A 17851-nucleotide genomic window follows, 5' to 3' on the forward strand; every position below is an offset into this window, starting at 1 on the left:
CCCACAGGAGACTGATTAGCAAGGTTAGATCTCATGGAATACAGGGAGAACTAGCCATTTGAGTACTGAACTGGCTCAAAGGTAGAAGACAGACAGTGGTGGTGGAGGGTTGTTTTTCAGACTGGAGGCCTGTGACCAGTGGAGTGCCACAAGGATCGGTGCTGGGTCCTCTACTTTTTGTCATTTACATAAATGATTTGGATGCGAGCATAAGAGGTACAGTTCTTAAGTTTGCAGATGACATCAAAATTGGATGTGTAGAGGAGAGCGAAGAGGGTTACCTCAGATTACAACAGGATCTGGACCAGATGGGCCAATGGGCTGAGAAGTTGCAGATGGAGTTTAATTCAGATCAATGCGAGGTGCTGCGTTAGTATCCCTCAGTTCGCACTCTTAATGTGTTCCAAAAACCAAAAACATGCTAAACAATATTTCCTGGTTAGAAAACATGTACTGTTGAACAAAAGACATGCTGTTGAAATCTTTTGTTTTGCAGTCATCAAAACAGTTGTAAGAACAGTGAATGAGGCTGAGAGAATAATAAAGAGCAACAAGGAAAGAGCTGAAAATGTGACTAAATACTTTGTGTTACTCTTCATTGCAGAAGACATCAATAACGTTACAAAAATCGTAAATTACTAAAGAGCAAAAGGGGAATAAATTAATACAATAGCTATCATTTAGAGGAAAGAAAACCTAAGGAAACGATTGGGTGGCACGGTGGCTCAGTGGTTAGCACTGCTGCCTCACAGCACAGGGTCCCAGGTTTGATTCCAGCCCTGGGCGACTCTCTGTGTGGAGTTTGCACATTCTCCTTGTGTCTGTGTGGGTTTCCTCCGGGTGCGCCAGTTTCCTCCCACAGTCCAAAAACATGCAGGTTAGGTGAATTGGCTAGGCTAAATTGCCCATAGTGTTAGATGCATTAGTCAGAGGGACATGGGTCTGGCTGGGTTACTCTTCGGAGGGTCGGTGTGGACTGATTGGGCCAAAGGGCCTGTTTCCACACTGTAGGGAATCTAATCTAATCTAATCTAAAGACCAATAGGTCTCAATACCTGATTTTGTATCAGATCATGTTAATGGAAACAGTTACAGAGATGATGGATGCACAGGTAGTAATCTTCCAAAAATTCTTACATTCTAGAAAAGTTCCAGACAATTTGAAACATGCTAACATAAAACCTTCACTCAAAAATGAAATTAGACAAAACTAAAGAAGTATAGGCTTAACATTGTCATTGTGAAAATGTTAGAGACTGTTCTAAATGATGTAGAGTATGTCAAAAGGTACTTCATCAAGCACAGTCAGCACGACTTGATGAAGAGGAAATAATGTCTGACAAATTTTAGAGTAGGTAACAAGCAATATAGATAAAGGGGAACCAGTGGATGTAATATATCTAGATTTCCAAAGGTTGTTTGATAAGGTAAGGTTACATAATAACACCCATGGTGTTCGGGTTGTATATTAGCATGGATAGAGAATGTGTTAACTCATAGAAGGCTGAGAGTTGGAATAAAGGAGGCATTTTCAAGATGGAAACCTACAACTGGTAGAGTACCAGATGGATCAGTGCTGGGCCCACAATCATTTGCCAGTTTTGGATGAGGGAAATTAATTTATCATTGCCAAGTTTGTGGATGGCAAAAATAGTTGAGAAGTGGTTTGGATGAAACTGAGACTCTACAGAAAGATATAAACGGATTAAGTGAGTTGGTAAAAAGACTTGGCAGATGGAACATGCTGTGGGAAAATATAAGGTTATGCATTTTAACAAGTTAAAAATCACACAACACCAGGTGATAGTCCGACAGGTTTACTTGGAAGCACTAGCTTTCGGAGCAGGAACGCTCCGAAAGCTAGTGCTTCCAAATAAACCCGTTGGACGATCACGTGGTGTTGTGCATTTTTTAACTTTGTAAACCCCAGTCGATTACTGGCATCTCCAAATCATGACTAGCATTTTACCAAGAAGAATAGAAGAACTGAATATTATTGAAATTGAGAAAATAGGTAAAATGCTGCACTAGAGGGGGATTTGGAGGTCGTCATGCATGTATCACAAAAAGCTAACATCCCGGTTTAGTGGGAATAGGGAAGACAGCTGAATTGACTGGGTTTATTTCAAAGGAAATGGAGTATAAAATTAAGAAGGCCTTGCTAAAACCATAAGAGGCACTAGTTAGACTTCACCTAGAATACAGTCAACAGTTTTGGTCTCCTTACCTAAGTAGAGATATATGGGCGTTGAAAGCAGTCCACAGAGGGTTGTCCAAGTTGATTTAGGGCAAATTTCTTCAAAGTCACCACTCCAAAGATTCACAGCACTGACTTCCAGTTCCAGAAGTCACTGTTGCGCACAGATCACAGATGTTTACACAGAAGAAAGATTTTTAACAGAAATGCTGATTCCAAATATAAAGGGATTGCCTTATGAGTAGTTGATGGGCTTGTATTCACAGCAGTTTAGAAGACAGACTTGCATTTATTGAAATGTACAAAATTCTGAGGAGACTTAACATGTTAATCCTAGTGGGAAAGTGTAAGACCAGACGGCATGATCTCAGAATAAGAAGTCACATATTTAAGGCAGAGGAGGAATTTCTTCACTTCGAGGTTAGTTAGTCTGTGGAATTCTTTACTGCAGAGGCTGGGATAGCAAGTATATTCAAGGCTGAGATAGACAGATGTTTAGTTGTTAAGAGGGAGTTAGAGGTGGAGGGAAAGAACAGGATAGTGGAGTTGAGGATTATCAATGATCTCAATGAATGGCAAAGTAGACACATTTTCAAAATTTGCTCAACTCAACTATTCGTGAACTTCTCTCAGCAGATGAGACATTCAGGTAAGGGGGCAAAAGAAATTTTGCAAAAATATTCACTTTAAAATCCATGTTAAAGTGGAAACATGTTTAGGCAGGCAGACAGACCTGTTCAAAAGTCATTCAATAATTTTGTGCCTCTTTATCACACATGCAAAGTTTCTTCTCATTCTTGAGATACAATCATTAATCATTACACACGCTCAAGTTGAGTATTTGGGCCTGCGCAGATTGACTGCATAGAGAGTGGATTTCCTACCTTCCTTCCATGCGTAATGCTAAGCTTTGACGCAGTCGTTTGGCATAGCTTTGGATGTTGTAAGAATTTTGCAGCATACTCTCTCCTTGCTACGGCTCACTGGTTTAACACTTTAGTTTTAAATTGGGAATGACGATCAAAGGAAATTCACTTACATCACATAAGTGGTCAAGGTCAGCCAGTGTATCTTCAATGCTATATCCTACTTGTGTTACTAGTCTCAGACACTGCTCCATTCATCTAGCCACCATCAAACAGCTGTCAACAACCTCGATCAACTGAACCACATACATATGTTCCAGCGCACCCTTAAACACTTCACATTAATGTAAACTTTAGAAGAATATCTCACATCTTACATACAATTTCACCCAAACACACTCAACCACACAAAATGGGCTGAATTTTAAGCACTGGAGGAAAAGTCAGGTGCAAGCTACCCGCATTGCTGCTGCTGGAACTGCATGCTCCCCAAAGAAGAGGGGCCACAGAGTGCAGACTTACCACAACGGCCAGGTGGCAAACTCTTAGTGAGGCATTTTGGGAGCTAGATTCAATGAGACTACAGGGAGTTGAGGGAAAGGAATATATGGAGGCCTTCCATACCATTAACTGACCAGTGAAGGACCTCACTTGGCCCTGGAGCAAATAGACTTCCTGACGTCTCTTCTGACACTGTCTACCAGTGAGGTTGAGAGTGTAGCGATTGTAACAGGTCAGCCAGCCTGATTGTGGCTAATAATCTGTACCAAACAGGGAGCCCTGGCTGACAGATATAAACAGGAGTGTCAGAGGGTCTTTTCACTCTGAGGGCTGGCTCTGAGCAGTTGGATCAGTGTCAATGACTCTCTATATGTAAATATAGGGGACTTGGTGACAGGATACCGGCCTCTGGGGAGCTTTTTTCAGAGAGGATGATGTGAATGGTACTGCAGCCATGGCAATCCTCTTGGATACGGCTCTGCCATCATGACTGAGATCCCAAAATAGGATGGGGTTCACAAGGCATACAATAGCCCAGCAATCTGAGCTCTGATAGATTCCTAGGATTGCTGAGGCATCAGCTGTTGTAATTTGTAGAGGCTCCATAGAGCACATAACTACTGCACCTCTCTCAGTTTGACATCATTAGTGCGGTATTGACTTGCTACCAGCAACTGTACTGTAGTCTATTAGTCACCATCTGCTAAAATGATACAATCGGGAGCTAAATATAGATATTTATTTTCAAGGGTTGCTCCAGAGATTTTCTTGAGGATGTTTGTTTTGTCTTCTAGGTGCTCCTATTCTCATACCTCCTTTATTTACTGATGCAATCATATATCAACTTGCCTTTTGTCTTTGTGTTGGTGGATATGGACTTGTTAAAGTCAGGCCTGTTTAAATTCAAATTTAGAAATTCATTAATCTCCTCAGTTAGCTTCACAGCTTCATTGAACCTAAAACCACAACAAAGAAGGCATTCACTTCTGAGGCACCACAGTATTTAAAATTAACAAAGTCAAGAATCACATGACACCAGGTTATAATCCAACAGCTTTATTTGAGATCACAGACTTTTGGAGCACTGCTCCTTCATCAGGTGACAAAGCAGCAGCGCTCCGAAAACTTGGCATTTCAAATTAACCTGTTAGACTATAACCTGATGTTGTGCGACTTCTGACTTTGTCCACCCCAGTCCAACACTGGCACTTCCACTTTAAAGGTAACAGGCATAAGTCAACAACGAAAGCAAAACAAAACAAATGCTTTTGTAAAATATAACTGACATTCACTTCTGCACACAAAAAATGCGCCATCCTAAACACACCTTGTGGGCTGACATGGACACGGCTAAACAGTTACATGTTTGTCTCCAACACAGTCACTTACAGAAGGTCTTGAAACAGGACAGCCTTTCATTACGTGTCACTCCACTTCCTATAGGCATTGACAACTGTAAAGGATGCTAGTAATCACCAAATGACGCCAACAATCACAGCAATAACCAGCAGAAATCAATGAGCAACAGACCCGAAAATAGCTGATGATTCTGTCAAAAAGTACAATTTGGGGGTATTTTCAGCTGAGGAATAGGTCAGTTGTGTAAACCCAGTAAAGGGCATCAGCTTGAACATGGAGCTTGGAAATGGTACAGCAGAAGACAAGTCAGCTTTACACATAGATTCACATAATGACCTGCCTACTCCACATATGTTTGACAAATACTTACAGTGAGCTTTTTATACCCTCACCAAAAGATTGATTGAGCATTGCTGGCCATATTTCGGACATTTTCGGGCACTTGACCTGCCCAAAAAGCAGGTGTTAATGGATCCACATTTTGCATTATTATTTTAAGTACAAAATGCATCTCATATTGGAGAGGTTGGATTCAGCAGGTCACAAGTCATTCCATGCCTGCACATTACTCCAGCTGCACGGGAGCATGTACAAATTACTAAAATTAGTTGACCTTGCAAGATTCAGAAAGGTCATCTCCCCACTTCAATTGTATTAGTGCATTTGTATGCACAGCAATCCAAGCCACTCTCCCCAGGATTGCGAAATCATTCCCTTCAGTCCTAACCCAGTACCTAGATCAGCATTACTGCATTCCAAATTCACAGATACGCTGTCTGACACAGCACTTCAAATAAAACAAAAACTGGCCAGGCTTACTAGAGATAAGTGCAATTCTGTCCTTAATTTTTAGCAGATCAGTAACAATGATATGTTCAGATTTTTTTCAAAGAAAATTGGCACACAAGAATTAACTGAACAATCTTCAATTAAAACCCTTTGTTCAGGTTTATGATGGCCTTCTTGTTTCTCAATGTTTACGAACAATAAACAAAATTAATCACCATAGGTATAAGGAGTAAATGACAAACAATACAAACCTACATAAATATACAAAGAAGGTTATATTTCCGCAATTGTGGAACAGAGATAATTAAATGTTTATTTTTAGATTCTGAATTAAATTCTGAAATAAGTGCACAACAAATCAATTTCACATTGAATTAAACTGCTCTGGAATTGGCATTTCCTACCGACACAGCTTTTATTTATTTCAGAGATGTGAATATGAGTGACAGGGCCAGCATCTGTAGCCCATCCCGAACTGCCCTTGAGATGGGATTGAGTCACGTGCCTGAACCACTGCTGTTCATCTGGTATAGGTACATCCAGAGCATTGGTGGCAAGGGAATTCCAAGATTTTCAACCAGTGACTGTATATACTTGTAGGTCAGGATGCTGCGTGGCATAGTGGAGAACTTTCAGGTGGTGGAGCTACCATGCATCTGCTGCCCTTGTCCTTTCAACAATTAGGAGAGGGAAATGACAAGAAAAAGGCAAGTGTTGAGCCAAAGGATGAGGGTGGCAAGTGGAAGACTGGTGATGAGCAGGAGAGGCACTGCAGAGACAATGAGTAGGTTGCTTGAGGAGGTAAGCAATACGTGGGAGAGGCAGCAATCAGGAGAAAAAAGCATTGCAGCAAGTTAGGGATGAGGCTGCATTTTTTTGTGGAGCTTGGAGAGGAAAGAGGCAAGTCGAGAAAGGCAATGACTCAGGAGAAGACAGCTGCAGGCAGAATGCAGGGAGGAGGTGCTTCGTTGACGGAGTTGGTATGATATGAAATTTTGTCAGAAGCAGGAGTTTTGGGCCGCTGGACAACATGACATTCGGCACAAAAGTAAATACAGTTTATTTCTTAGGAGTTCAAGAGAATTAGCGTCATAGAAATCTACAGTACATAAAAAGGCCCTTCAGCCCATTGCACCTACACCAGTCAAAACAAGCACCGAGCTATTCTGAACTGATTTTCCAGCTCTTGGCTCAAAGCTTTGGCATCATAAGTGCACATCTAAATACTTTATAAATGAATGAGGGTTTCTGCCTTCAAGATCACCAGTTCCAGATTCCCACCAGTCTCAGGGTAAAAACGTTTTTTCTCCACATCTCTTCAATTCAATTCAATCTATGCCCCGCTCATTGAATCCTCTATCAAGCGGAAAAAAATTCTCTCCTGCCCACCCTATCAATGCTCCTCATAATTCAATAGATCTCAATCATGTACCCTCTCAAACTCCTACACCCCAAGGAAAACAACCTTAATGTGTCGAAATTCTCTTGAAATTGAAACTCTCCAGGCCAGGGAACATTCTGTGCATAGCAAGTTAACCAGCCTTCAGTGTAATCAAATCCCTCATATAAGGTGGATTCCACAACTGCACACAATACTATTGCTGTGGCCGAACCAAAGTTTTAAACAGTTCCAGCACAACCTCCTCACTCTTGTAATCTATGCCTCAACTAATAAATGCAAGTATACCATTTGCCTTCGTACCCAGCTTATCCACCTGTGTTGATATCTTCAGGGTCCAGTGAATATACACACCAAGATCTGTCTGATCACTGGAGCTTCCCAAGGTCCTACCATTCTTCATTTATTCCCTTGCTTTAGGAGAAAGTGAGGACTGCAAATGCTGGAGATTAGGGTCAAAAGTATGGTGCTGGAAAAGCACAACACCCAAGGAGCAGGTTAGTCGACATTTCGGGCATAAGCCCTTCATCAGAAATGGTGTTGGGCGAGTTAGGGAGCGGGAGAAGGGGACGGTGGTATGGGGCTGAGAGATAAAAAGGAGTTGGGGGTGGAGGAAGGTAGCTGGGAAAGCGATAGGTAGATTCAAGGGATGATTGTGATAGGTTGGTGGGGAGGGTAGTGTGGATAGGTGAGAAGCAATATGGACAGGTAGGACAGATCAAGAGGGTGGTGCAATGTCGGAGGGTTGAACCTGGGACGAGGTGGGTGGAGGGGAGATTGTGGTTGAAGGGTCCCAAGACAGAAGATGAGGCCTTCAGTCTCTAGTTGTTGGGTGGATTGAATTTGGTGGTGGAGGAGGAGGCCCTTGCTTTGTTTATCATATCCACCTTATACTTACCCAGATTGAACTTCATTTTCCACCATTCTGCCCGTCTATATATTTTCTTGTAGTCTAAGCATTGCACCAAATTTGGACCATTTGCAAACTTACTAATCGATCCTCCTATGATTTGATTAGATTCCCTACAGTGTGGAAACAGGCCCTTTGGCCCAACAATTCCACACCAACCTTACAAAGAGAAACCCACCCAGACCCATTTCCCTCTTACTAAGGCACCTAATGCTATGGGCAATTTAGCATAGCCAATTCACCTGACCTGCTCGATTTTGGACAGTGGAAGGAAACCTGTAGCACCCAGAGGAATCCCAATGTGCAAATGCCCAACAGATAGTCACCCAAGGCTAGAATTGAACCCAGGTCCCAGCCGCTGTGAGGCAACAGTGCTAACCACTGAGCCACCGAGCCGCCTCTTGTGGCAACTATATTTAAGTCTAAATCATTTATATCAACCACAAACAGGAATGGCCCCAACACTGGCCCCTGGGGGACCCCATTGAATACAGACTTGCAGTCAGAAAATAACTTCCCACCGTCTTCCTCTATTTCCTGCCACTCAGCTAACTGTGGATCCAATGTGCCAAATTTCCTTAGATCCCATGAATTCTTACTTTTGCTATCAGTCTCCCATGTGGGGCTCCTGATGAAGGGCTTATGCCCGAAACGTCGAATTTCCTATTCCTTGGATGCTGCCTAACCTGCTGTGCTTTAACCAGCAACACATTTTCAGCTCTGATCTCCAGCATCTGCAGACCTCATTTTTTACCCTTATAAAAAGCCTTGCTGAAGTCCAAGTAGACTACATCAAAACCATTGCACTCATCTATATACCTGGTCACCTCTTTGGAACATTCAATCAAGTTGGTTAGACATGACTACCCTTTAACAAAACCACACTGACTGTTCTTGATCCCTGCCTCTCCAATTGCAGATTAATTCTGTCCCTCAGAATTGCTTCCACTAGCTTCCACTAGTTAGACTTCTGGACACTGTGCAATTCTGGTCTCCCACCTATAGGCAGGATGTTGTGAGACTTGAAAAGGTGCAGAAAAGATTTACAAGATGTTGCCAGGGTTGGAGTGTTTGGGTTATAGGGAGAGGCTGCATAGGCTGGGGCTGTTTTCCCTGGAGTATCAGAAGCTGAAGGGTGACCTTATACAGGTTTATAAAATCAAGAGGGATGTGGATAGGGCAAATAGACAAGGTCTTTTCCCTGGGGTGGGAGAGTCCAGAACTATAGGACATAGGTTTAGCGTGAGAGGCTAAAGATTTAAAAGGAACCGAAGAGGCAACTTTTTCATGCAAATGGTAGTGCATGTACGGAATGAGCTACCAGAGGAAGTGGTGGAGGTTGGTACAAATACAACATTTAAAAGGGATTTGGATGGGTATATGAATAGAAAGGATTGTGATGGATAAGGGCCACGTGCTAGCAATTGAGACTAGGTTTATTTAGGATATCTGATCAGCATGGACGAGTTGAACCAAAGGTTTCCAAGCTGTACCTCTCTATGATTCTATGACTGATTGGTTGTGTAGTTTCCTGGTTTATCCCTTGTTCCAGTCTTGAATAACGATTCTACATTAGCTGTCCTCCAGTCTTTAGGACCTCTCCTGTTGTCAGATAGGAATGGGAAATTTTTGTAAATGCCCTACTATTTTCCCCCTTTCTTCCCTCAACAACATGGGATATGTTTCATCCAGCCTGGAGATTTATTTACTTTCAAGCCTGCCAGACCACCCAAAATTGTTGAGGTTTATGAATAGACTTGATTTTACATTTTGGAATCTTAGGTGTTAACAGATTTGTTCCTTTATGGAAAGTAACCATTTATACAACTGTGAATGCTTATAGATCTATAGTAACCAAAGTAAACAAAGTAAAATCCTGATAAGCCATAATAGTATTTGAGATGGACAAACCTAATGCAAAGGATGTCCAACTCATTTGAAAACAGTTGGCTTATGTGTGGACTGCATCATATACAGGTCTTGTAAAATGTATAAAGAGCTTATATTTGCACTTGTACCAGTACCAGTCTTGGTAGTTAGTACATGTTGTCTATGGATTTTGAGCTGAAAATGTGTTGCTGGAAAAGCACAGCAGGTCAGGCAGCATCCAAGGAGCAGGAGAATCGACGTTTCGGGCATAAGCCCTTCTTCAGGAATGAGGAAAGTGTGTCCAGCAGGCTAAGATAAAAGGTAGGGAGGAGGGACTTGGGGGAGGGGCGTTGGAGATGCAATAGGTGGAAGGAGGTCAAGGTGAGGGTGATAGGCCGGAGTGGGGTGGGGGCGGAGAGGTCAGGAAGAAGATTGCAGGTTAGGAAGGCGGTGCTGAGTTCGAGGGATTTGACTGAGACAAGGTGGGGGGAGGGGAAATGAGGAAACTGGAGAAATCTGAGTTCATCCCTTGTGGTTGGAGGGTTCCCAGGCGGAAGATGAGGCGCTCTTCCTCCAACCGTCGTGTTGTTATGGTCTGGCGATGGAGGAGTCCAAGGTCCTGCATGTCCTTGGTGGAGTGGGAGGGGGAGTTAAAGTGTTGAGCCACAGGGGGTTGGGTTGGTTGGTCCGGGTGTCCCAGAGGTGTTCTCTGAAACGTTCCGCAAGTAGGCGGCCTGTCTCCCCAATATAGAGGAGGCCACCTCGGGTGCAGCGGATGCAATAAATGATGTGTATGGAGGTGCAGGTGAATTTGTGGCAGATATGGAAAGATCCCTTGGGGCCTTGGAGAGAAGTAAGGGAGGAGGTGTGGGTGCAAATTTTGCATTTCTTGTGGTTGCAGGGGAAGGTGCCGGGAATGGAGTTTGGGTTGGTGGGGTCTGGACCTGACGAGGGAGTCGCGGAGGGAGTGGCCTTTTCGGAACACTGATAGGGGAGGGGAGGGAAATATATCCCTGGTGGTGAGGTCCGTTTGGAGGTGGCGGAAATGACGGCAGATGATACGCTGTATATGGAGGTTGATGGGGTGGTAGGTGAGAACCAGTGGGGTTCTGTCCTGGTGGCGGTTGGAGGGGCGGGGCTCAAGGGCGGAGGAGCGGGAAGTGGAGGAGATGCGGTGAAGGGCATCGTCGATCACGTCTGGGGGGGAATTGCGGTCTTTGAAGAAGGAGGCCATCTGAGTTGTACGGTATTGGAACTGGTCCTCCTGGGAGCAGATGCGGAGGAGACAAAGGAATTGGGAATATGGGATGGCATTTTTACAGGGGGCAGGGTGAGAGGAGGTGTAGTCTAGGTAGCTGTAGGTGTCAGTAGGTTTATAGTAAATGTCTGTGATAATTCGGTCGCCCGAGATAGAAATAGAAAGGTCTAGGAAGGTGAGGGAGGAGTCTGAGATGGTCCAGGTGAATTTGAGATCAGGGTGGAAGGTGTTGGTAAAGTGGATGAACTGTTCAACCTCCTCGTGGGAGCACGAGGCAGCGCCGATACAGTCATCGATGTAGCGGAGGAAAAGGTGGGGGGTGGTGCCACTGTAGTTGCGGAAGATGGACTGTTCCACATATCCTACGAAGAGGCAGGCATAGCTGGGGCCCATGCGGGTGCCCACGGCTACTCCTTTGGTTTGGAGGAAGTGGGAGGATTGGAAAGAGAAGTTATTCAGGGTGAGGACCAGTCGAAGGAGGGTGTCAGTGGAAGGGTACTGGTTGGTGCGGCGGGAAAGGAAGAAGAGGAGGGCTTTGAGTCCTTCGTGATGGGGGATGGAGGTGTACAGGGACTGGATGTCCATGGTGAAGATAAGGCGTTGGGGACCAGAGAAGCGAAAATCATGGAGGAGGTGGAGGGCGTGGGTGGTGTCCCGAACGTAGGTGGGGAGTTCTTGGACTAAGGGGGGCAGGACCGTGTCGAGGTATGCAGAGATGGATTCGGTGGGGCAGGAACAGGCTGAGACAATGGGTCGGCCGGGGCAGTTAGGTTTGTGGATTTTGGGCAGGAGGTAGAAACAGGCAGTGCGGGGTTGTGGGACTATGAGGTTGGAGGCGGTGGATGGGAGATCCCCTGAGGTGATGAGGTTATGGATGGTCTGGGAGATGATGGTTTGGTGGTGGGAGGTGGGGTCATGGTCAAGAGGGCAGTAGGAGGGGGTGTCCGCGAGCTGGTGTTTAGCCTCAGCGGTGTAAAGGTCGGTGCGCCAAACTACTACCACACCTCCCTTGTCTGAGGTATATGACTTGGATGAAGATTACAGCTTCAGCTTTTCTGATGTGGTGTATCAAATTGAGCATGTCTGCTCTCTGACAGGGCTCTATAAACTGTAATGTTGCAGCTATCCTTTGGACTTTGTTGACATGTTTGTGTGCTATCCTGTTCCTTGGTTGACACTTCTCCACATGCAGCTGTGGAGCATTGTGCTGTACTTTGGTTTTCCCTGGGCAAGTTATTTCCCTGTACATTATAGCCCAAAATACACTTGCAGGACGTAGAATGTCATAAAAAGCTGGACAAGGTCTTAGTGAATGAGACAAGCAACATCTCAGACAAGATTTAAATATTATTGATGAAATTGTTTCCAATTTGGGTTGTCCTGAGCACTGTACAAATGGTATATACTTTGGATTTCTCTAACTTTCTGAAGGATTTGATGCATGTAGAGGTACTGATCAGCTCCATAAGCCTTTCAGCTAAGTTACCTCCAGCGGAATCACATTGCTTTCCTTTATGTTGACATCTGCCTACGAACTGATAGATTGTTTCACATGTCTGTTATCAATGTGACATGAACTCAAGCCTAAGTATGTTGAAGTTGACTTGGACGTTGAGTTGATCTTCTAATACTTTGTAAAATGTCACAATTATTGAAGACATCATTAGAAATACCAAATGATATATCTCTTCTTAATTGTTCATTTCCCAAAGCAATAAGTATTTAATTGCCTGTTTTTCTTCATTTGTTGATTTAAGTAAAAAAAGGTGGAGTCTTTAAGTAACTGAAATTTCACAAAATGTCAATGCAATGTCAATCTATGTTCAGATATTGTTTCCAAGTTTACTATGCTATCAAAAGTGTTGGTATAAAACTCTGCATTGAGGACTCTTGTGGTGCAGTGGCAGTGTCTCTACCTGGGAGTCAGACTGGCTCCATGGGGAAGTTGTAAAATGAACAGACTGATTAAAATTATCTAAAAATCTGTTTTGCAGTATAGTGCCTTTTCCGTTTCTCTTGGTATTTCTTTCCTTTTGTTATTGATTTAAAAGGAACAGTCACAGGTCTGCAATTACTCCTTGCATCATCATGTGAGTGGTGACAATATGCAAGTGAATTTTGTATTTTTGTGTGATTTCTCAGACCAATGTCTAGACATAGGTAAGAATTTTAAAAACATTTTATGTAATAATAATGTGTATTGGCTGGTATTTTGTTCTTGGGTACTTTGGTAGTTTGGAGCTATCCTTCCCCACTTTTGAACTGTGACCTCTTCCTTTTATTTTTAAAATAGAGAGTGAGTACTTGCAAATGTTTCCTGCTTCACTTCAGTTTCACCTACTTTAGTCTTGATTGCAGTCGGAACCTCAGCTTTGAACTTAGTGAGAGGATGAGGAATGATTTTAAGAAGAAAACTCTTCCAAACTGTCACTATGCAATCACCTTCACAGGCTGAAAGCCAGTACCTAGATGTCACCATCAGATATCGGTAGCTGCCTGCTGCCACCCTGAAGGAGTTTCCCCACTGCCTGAGTGCTGCTCCATAGGTCAGTTCACATAATGTGCATCACAAAGATTAAGTTCTTGTTGAGACACGTTTTATTAATACTACTATTTACGTTGCTACAATATCACAGTCTTATACATAGTTGGGTTTCATACTTACTCATGTTATTGTACAGAACTGTCTGTTTGATCAATACTACACTACTTCATTGAACAGAGAGAGAGTGAATAAAAGCAAGCCCTTTATCTTTAAACTGGAACTTCATATATGATGTTACATAACTGACTTAAAGGTGTATTGTCTGTCTGTTTAACAATCTCTGCAATAACCCAGCATCCTGGTGGCACAGTGGTTAGTACTGCTGTCTCACAGCGCCTGAGACCCAGGTTCAATTCCCAACTCAGGCGACTGACTGTGTGGAGTTTGCACATTCTCCCCGTGTCTGCGCGGGTTTCCTCCGGGTGCTCCGGTTTCCTCCCACAGTCCAAAGATGTGCGGGTCAGGTGAATTGGCTATGCTAAATTGCCCGTAGTATTAGGTAAAGGGTAAATGTAGGGGTATGGGTGGGTTGCGGGTCGGTGTGGACTTTTTGGGCCGAAGGGCCTGTTTCCACACTGTAAGTAATCTAATCTAATCTAATCCTTAAATTCAGGACTTCTCCACCTCTCTTCAGTTCCAAAGAGGAGTCACATCAGACTCAAACCATTAACTTTGTTTCTCTCTCCACAATTACTGCCAGATCTGCTAAGTTGCTCCAGAATGGTTTGAGTTTGTTGCAGATTTCAAGCATCCACAGTGTCTTGTTTTTAATTTCTCCCATGGATGGAAATATAAAAAAAAAGTGGGGGAACATTGATCCTCATCTCATTGCATTGTGCTATTTCAAAGTTTAAGAATAAAGAGTTTCAGTGTTGGGTTACCTGGATTAGATAGTGAGAACACAGTTTCAGCAGCTCCAGTAACTGAAGGTGACTTCCTGCTGCAAGCACATCTTGAACTACGCCTGGTTCCAGTGAGATCTGAAAAATGAACAGTTTCTGTGTTTAAACAAGAGATTGATTGTGTCAAAAACAATATTTCTCTGCACTCCCAAATGTCCTAAATTACAACAGGTACAACTCTGTTCAGTAACAAATTCCCAATAAAGGAAGCATATTGACTACTTCTTAACCAGCCCAATGCAAGTCCTGGATGTCCCCAAAGTCAAAAGGTCACGATGCAAAATAAAACAAAGATAACTAAATGTACGATGATATATCAGACTAAAGAAAAAGATATATTTTTACAGACTGAAGACAGCTAGCTCTTGGGAGAGCAGAGGCAGGAAATGAACCCAGTCAAAGGTAACAAAAGCTGCTATCAGAGCAATCAAAAGCTCACAGGAGAGGAAGGTAGTGGATAACTACAGCAGCAATAGCAAAAATGCTTTGTAACTTGGCGAGATGTCCACGGGTCATTAAGTACTCCTTAGGCCTGTGGAAAGATTCTTCATGACAGATTGAAATAAATGCCAGCTTTTGGAAGAGATATTTTGCTAATGGTCTCTGTCTATGTCTCTACCTAATGCGATATAGGCGAAAGTGAGGACTGCAGATGCTGGAGTTCAGAGCTTAAAAATGTGTTGCTGGAAAAGCGCAGCAGATCAGGCAGCATCAAAGGAACAGGAGAATCAACATTTCGGGCATAAGCCCTTCTTCAGGAATGACATTAAGAAGGGCTTATGCCCGAAATGTTGATTCTCCTGTTCCTTTGATGCTGCCTGACCTGCTGCGTTTTTCCAGCAACACATTTTTAAGCTCTAATGTGATATAGCACTGGCTCTGTCCCTAAGTGCCAAACCAAATGTGACAGGAGTAACTGGTCTCAAAACAGTATGGTATGGATGGCAGAAAAACATGCCAACACAAGAATACAAGAAATAAAAGTAGTAAACTCTTTGGTCTTTCATGTCTACTCTGTTATTTAATAAGATCATAGCTGATCGTGGACTTGCCTGCTTAGTCCCCATACCCCTTGACTGTTTGCGATACCAAAAATTTATCCCCAAAACTTTCAGTACCCTCTATGTAGAAAATTCCAAACATTCGCAACACTTTGAGTGAAACAATTCACCTCATACTAACAGTATTTTGGAAGTAGATATAAGTTAGTACTCAATAAAAGCCTACATGTCTGTGGAATGAGTTAATGTTTCAAATCTAGGACAACTCACATCTGATCACTTGACTTTAATTATGTCAGTAGCTAGCAGACAACTTTGAAGATGTTCTGCATACCCACCTGAATAGACTTAGTTAAACATTCTTACCACGTCTTCTGAATAGGTAAAGTTTTTAACAACCTGCTTGAATATTTTTAACAGAATTATTCATTAAGTGAATGAAAATAAGTGGCTGATATTGTATGGTTGGATTTTTATTAAACACTTGACAAGGTGCAATAAAATAAACTCTTTTAAAAGACAGAATTTTGAAGAATTGGACAACAGATCTAGAGTGCCATAAGTGATTAACTCCATTCTCATGGCCAGAAGGCTGCTACTGACAGTAACAGTTCTGTGTGGAGGCCAATTACTAAAGGAAACCAATCAAAATATTCCTTTTAGCAAATCACTCTTTGCATTTATCATTAAGAACCTACTTGATAAAGACTTATGCACTATTAGAACCTTGGACAAGAACAAAACAAATACAAATAGATCTACATGCAATGGGAATATGAAGTTACTTTTGAAAAATATTACTTAACATTAATTAATCTACTTATGTGTGCATGCTAATGACAATCACACATATGCAACACAGCGCTCCAAGTTAAAGTCTGTGTGGAAAGATACAAAAAGCTGGACTTTGACCTTGGAGTAAGGTAGCTAGGAAATTTCCTGGTTTACTGCATGCCTTGGGAGAAACTCACTGAAATGCCAGGGTCATCAGTAGTGTGAAGGGGAGCATGTGTGATATGGATTTGGATCCTCCGCACCTGATACAGATTGGAGATAACCACATGGATTGCTGACTACCAAGACAGGCTATTTAAAGGCTCACCTCAGTTCTCTAGAATTTTGTCCCAGGTGTTTGCTCTTATTTAAGGCCTTCTCGCCTTTATCTCTCACATACCCAGGCTCTCACTGCCAACTTATGCCTCCACTCAACAACCCCTTATACCTTCCAGACCAACTCATGCCTCTACTTCCAAGGACCCTCCTGCACTGTGTCAACCTCATGCTTCACCTTCATCTCCCTTATACACTCCAATGTTAACTTATTCCAAATTTAACTAGGTAAAAACAATGACTGCAGATGCTGGAAACCAGATTCTGGATTAGTGGTGCTGGAAGAACACAGCAGTTCAGGCAGCATCCGAGGAGCAGCAAAATCGATGTTTCAGGCAAAAGCCCTTCATCATATTCCAAATTTAAGACAATTCATGCCAATCCACTACCTACACTTATCTTCCACATGGAAAAGTATGGGTATTTGTACAAGTTACTCAAGAAGAGAACAAGGCAAGACAGCAGAATGCTCATGAACATTTAGGACAAGCTGTCAGCTTCTGAGTGTGCACAGTTAAAAATCACACAACACCAGGTTATAGTCCAACAGGTTTAATTGGAAGCACATTAGCTTTCGGAGCGACACTCCTTCATCAGGTGATGTTACAAATATCCTGAAGGAAACAGGAGGATTCCTGAATATTGTCAACACCACAGTATTTATAAACAGGTAGACTACTGGTTTATAAGCTTCAGCTTCACTGCGATATCATTTTGATCATGTGTGCAGGTTAGAAAGGAGTTTCTCAAATGTTTCCCCAAAAATTTGACTTGGTTGATAAGTTCTTTCTGTTTCTCTGAGGTGATGAGTGTTGCTGGAAAGGAGAAGGTTGAGGATTATGGAGTGTGGTTGCAAAATATTAGCTTCTTAATTGTCCTTTCCTGACTCTCATTTTTATAACTGTTCACCTACAATGTAGGTAGTGGGTGACAGGTACTATATTATGTAATGACACAGAAAACTCATGGAATTCTCCTCAATTGGATACACCATTCAGTGCAGGATAGTGTCAGGCCTCTCCACAGTGAGTAGGTATAACCATATACTGTTCAAAAGAACATTTCTACCAGTAAATTGGTTTCAAACGATCATTTCACTTAATTAGTACAGAAAACAATCTGATTTTTTTACTAAATGAAATCAA

At 42.6% G+C, this 17851-nt stretch overlaps 1 protein-coding gene across 7 annotated transcripts in view; it reads right to left on the minus strand.

The window, feature by feature from the left end:
* Window positions 1-17851, minus strand: part of klhl32 (kelch-like family member 32) — a 253841-nt gene that overhangs the window by 144483 nt on the left and 91507 nt on the right. For 5 of the 7 annotated variants that reach the window (XM_060820854.1, XM_060820879.1, XM_060820863.1 and 2 more), the window contains one exon: window positions 14575-14673. The exons of the other annotated variants lie outside the window; for them this stretch is intronic. In XM_060820854.1, coding sequence (XP_060676837.1) covers window positions 14575-14673 — 99 coding nt within the window. The remainder of the gene's footprint in view (window positions 1-14574; window positions 14674-17851) is intronic. 7 annotated transcript variants of the gene reach the window in all.

The sequence above is a fragment of the Hemiscyllium ocellatum genome, chromosome 3 (assembly GCF_020745735.1).
Source record: "Hemiscyllium ocellatum isolate sHemOce1 chromosome 3, sHemOce1.pat.X.cur, whole genome shotgun sequence".
Lineage (NCBI taxonomy): Eukaryota > Metazoa > Chordata > Chondrichthyes > Orectolobiformes > Hemiscylliidae > Hemiscyllium > Hemiscyllium ocellatum.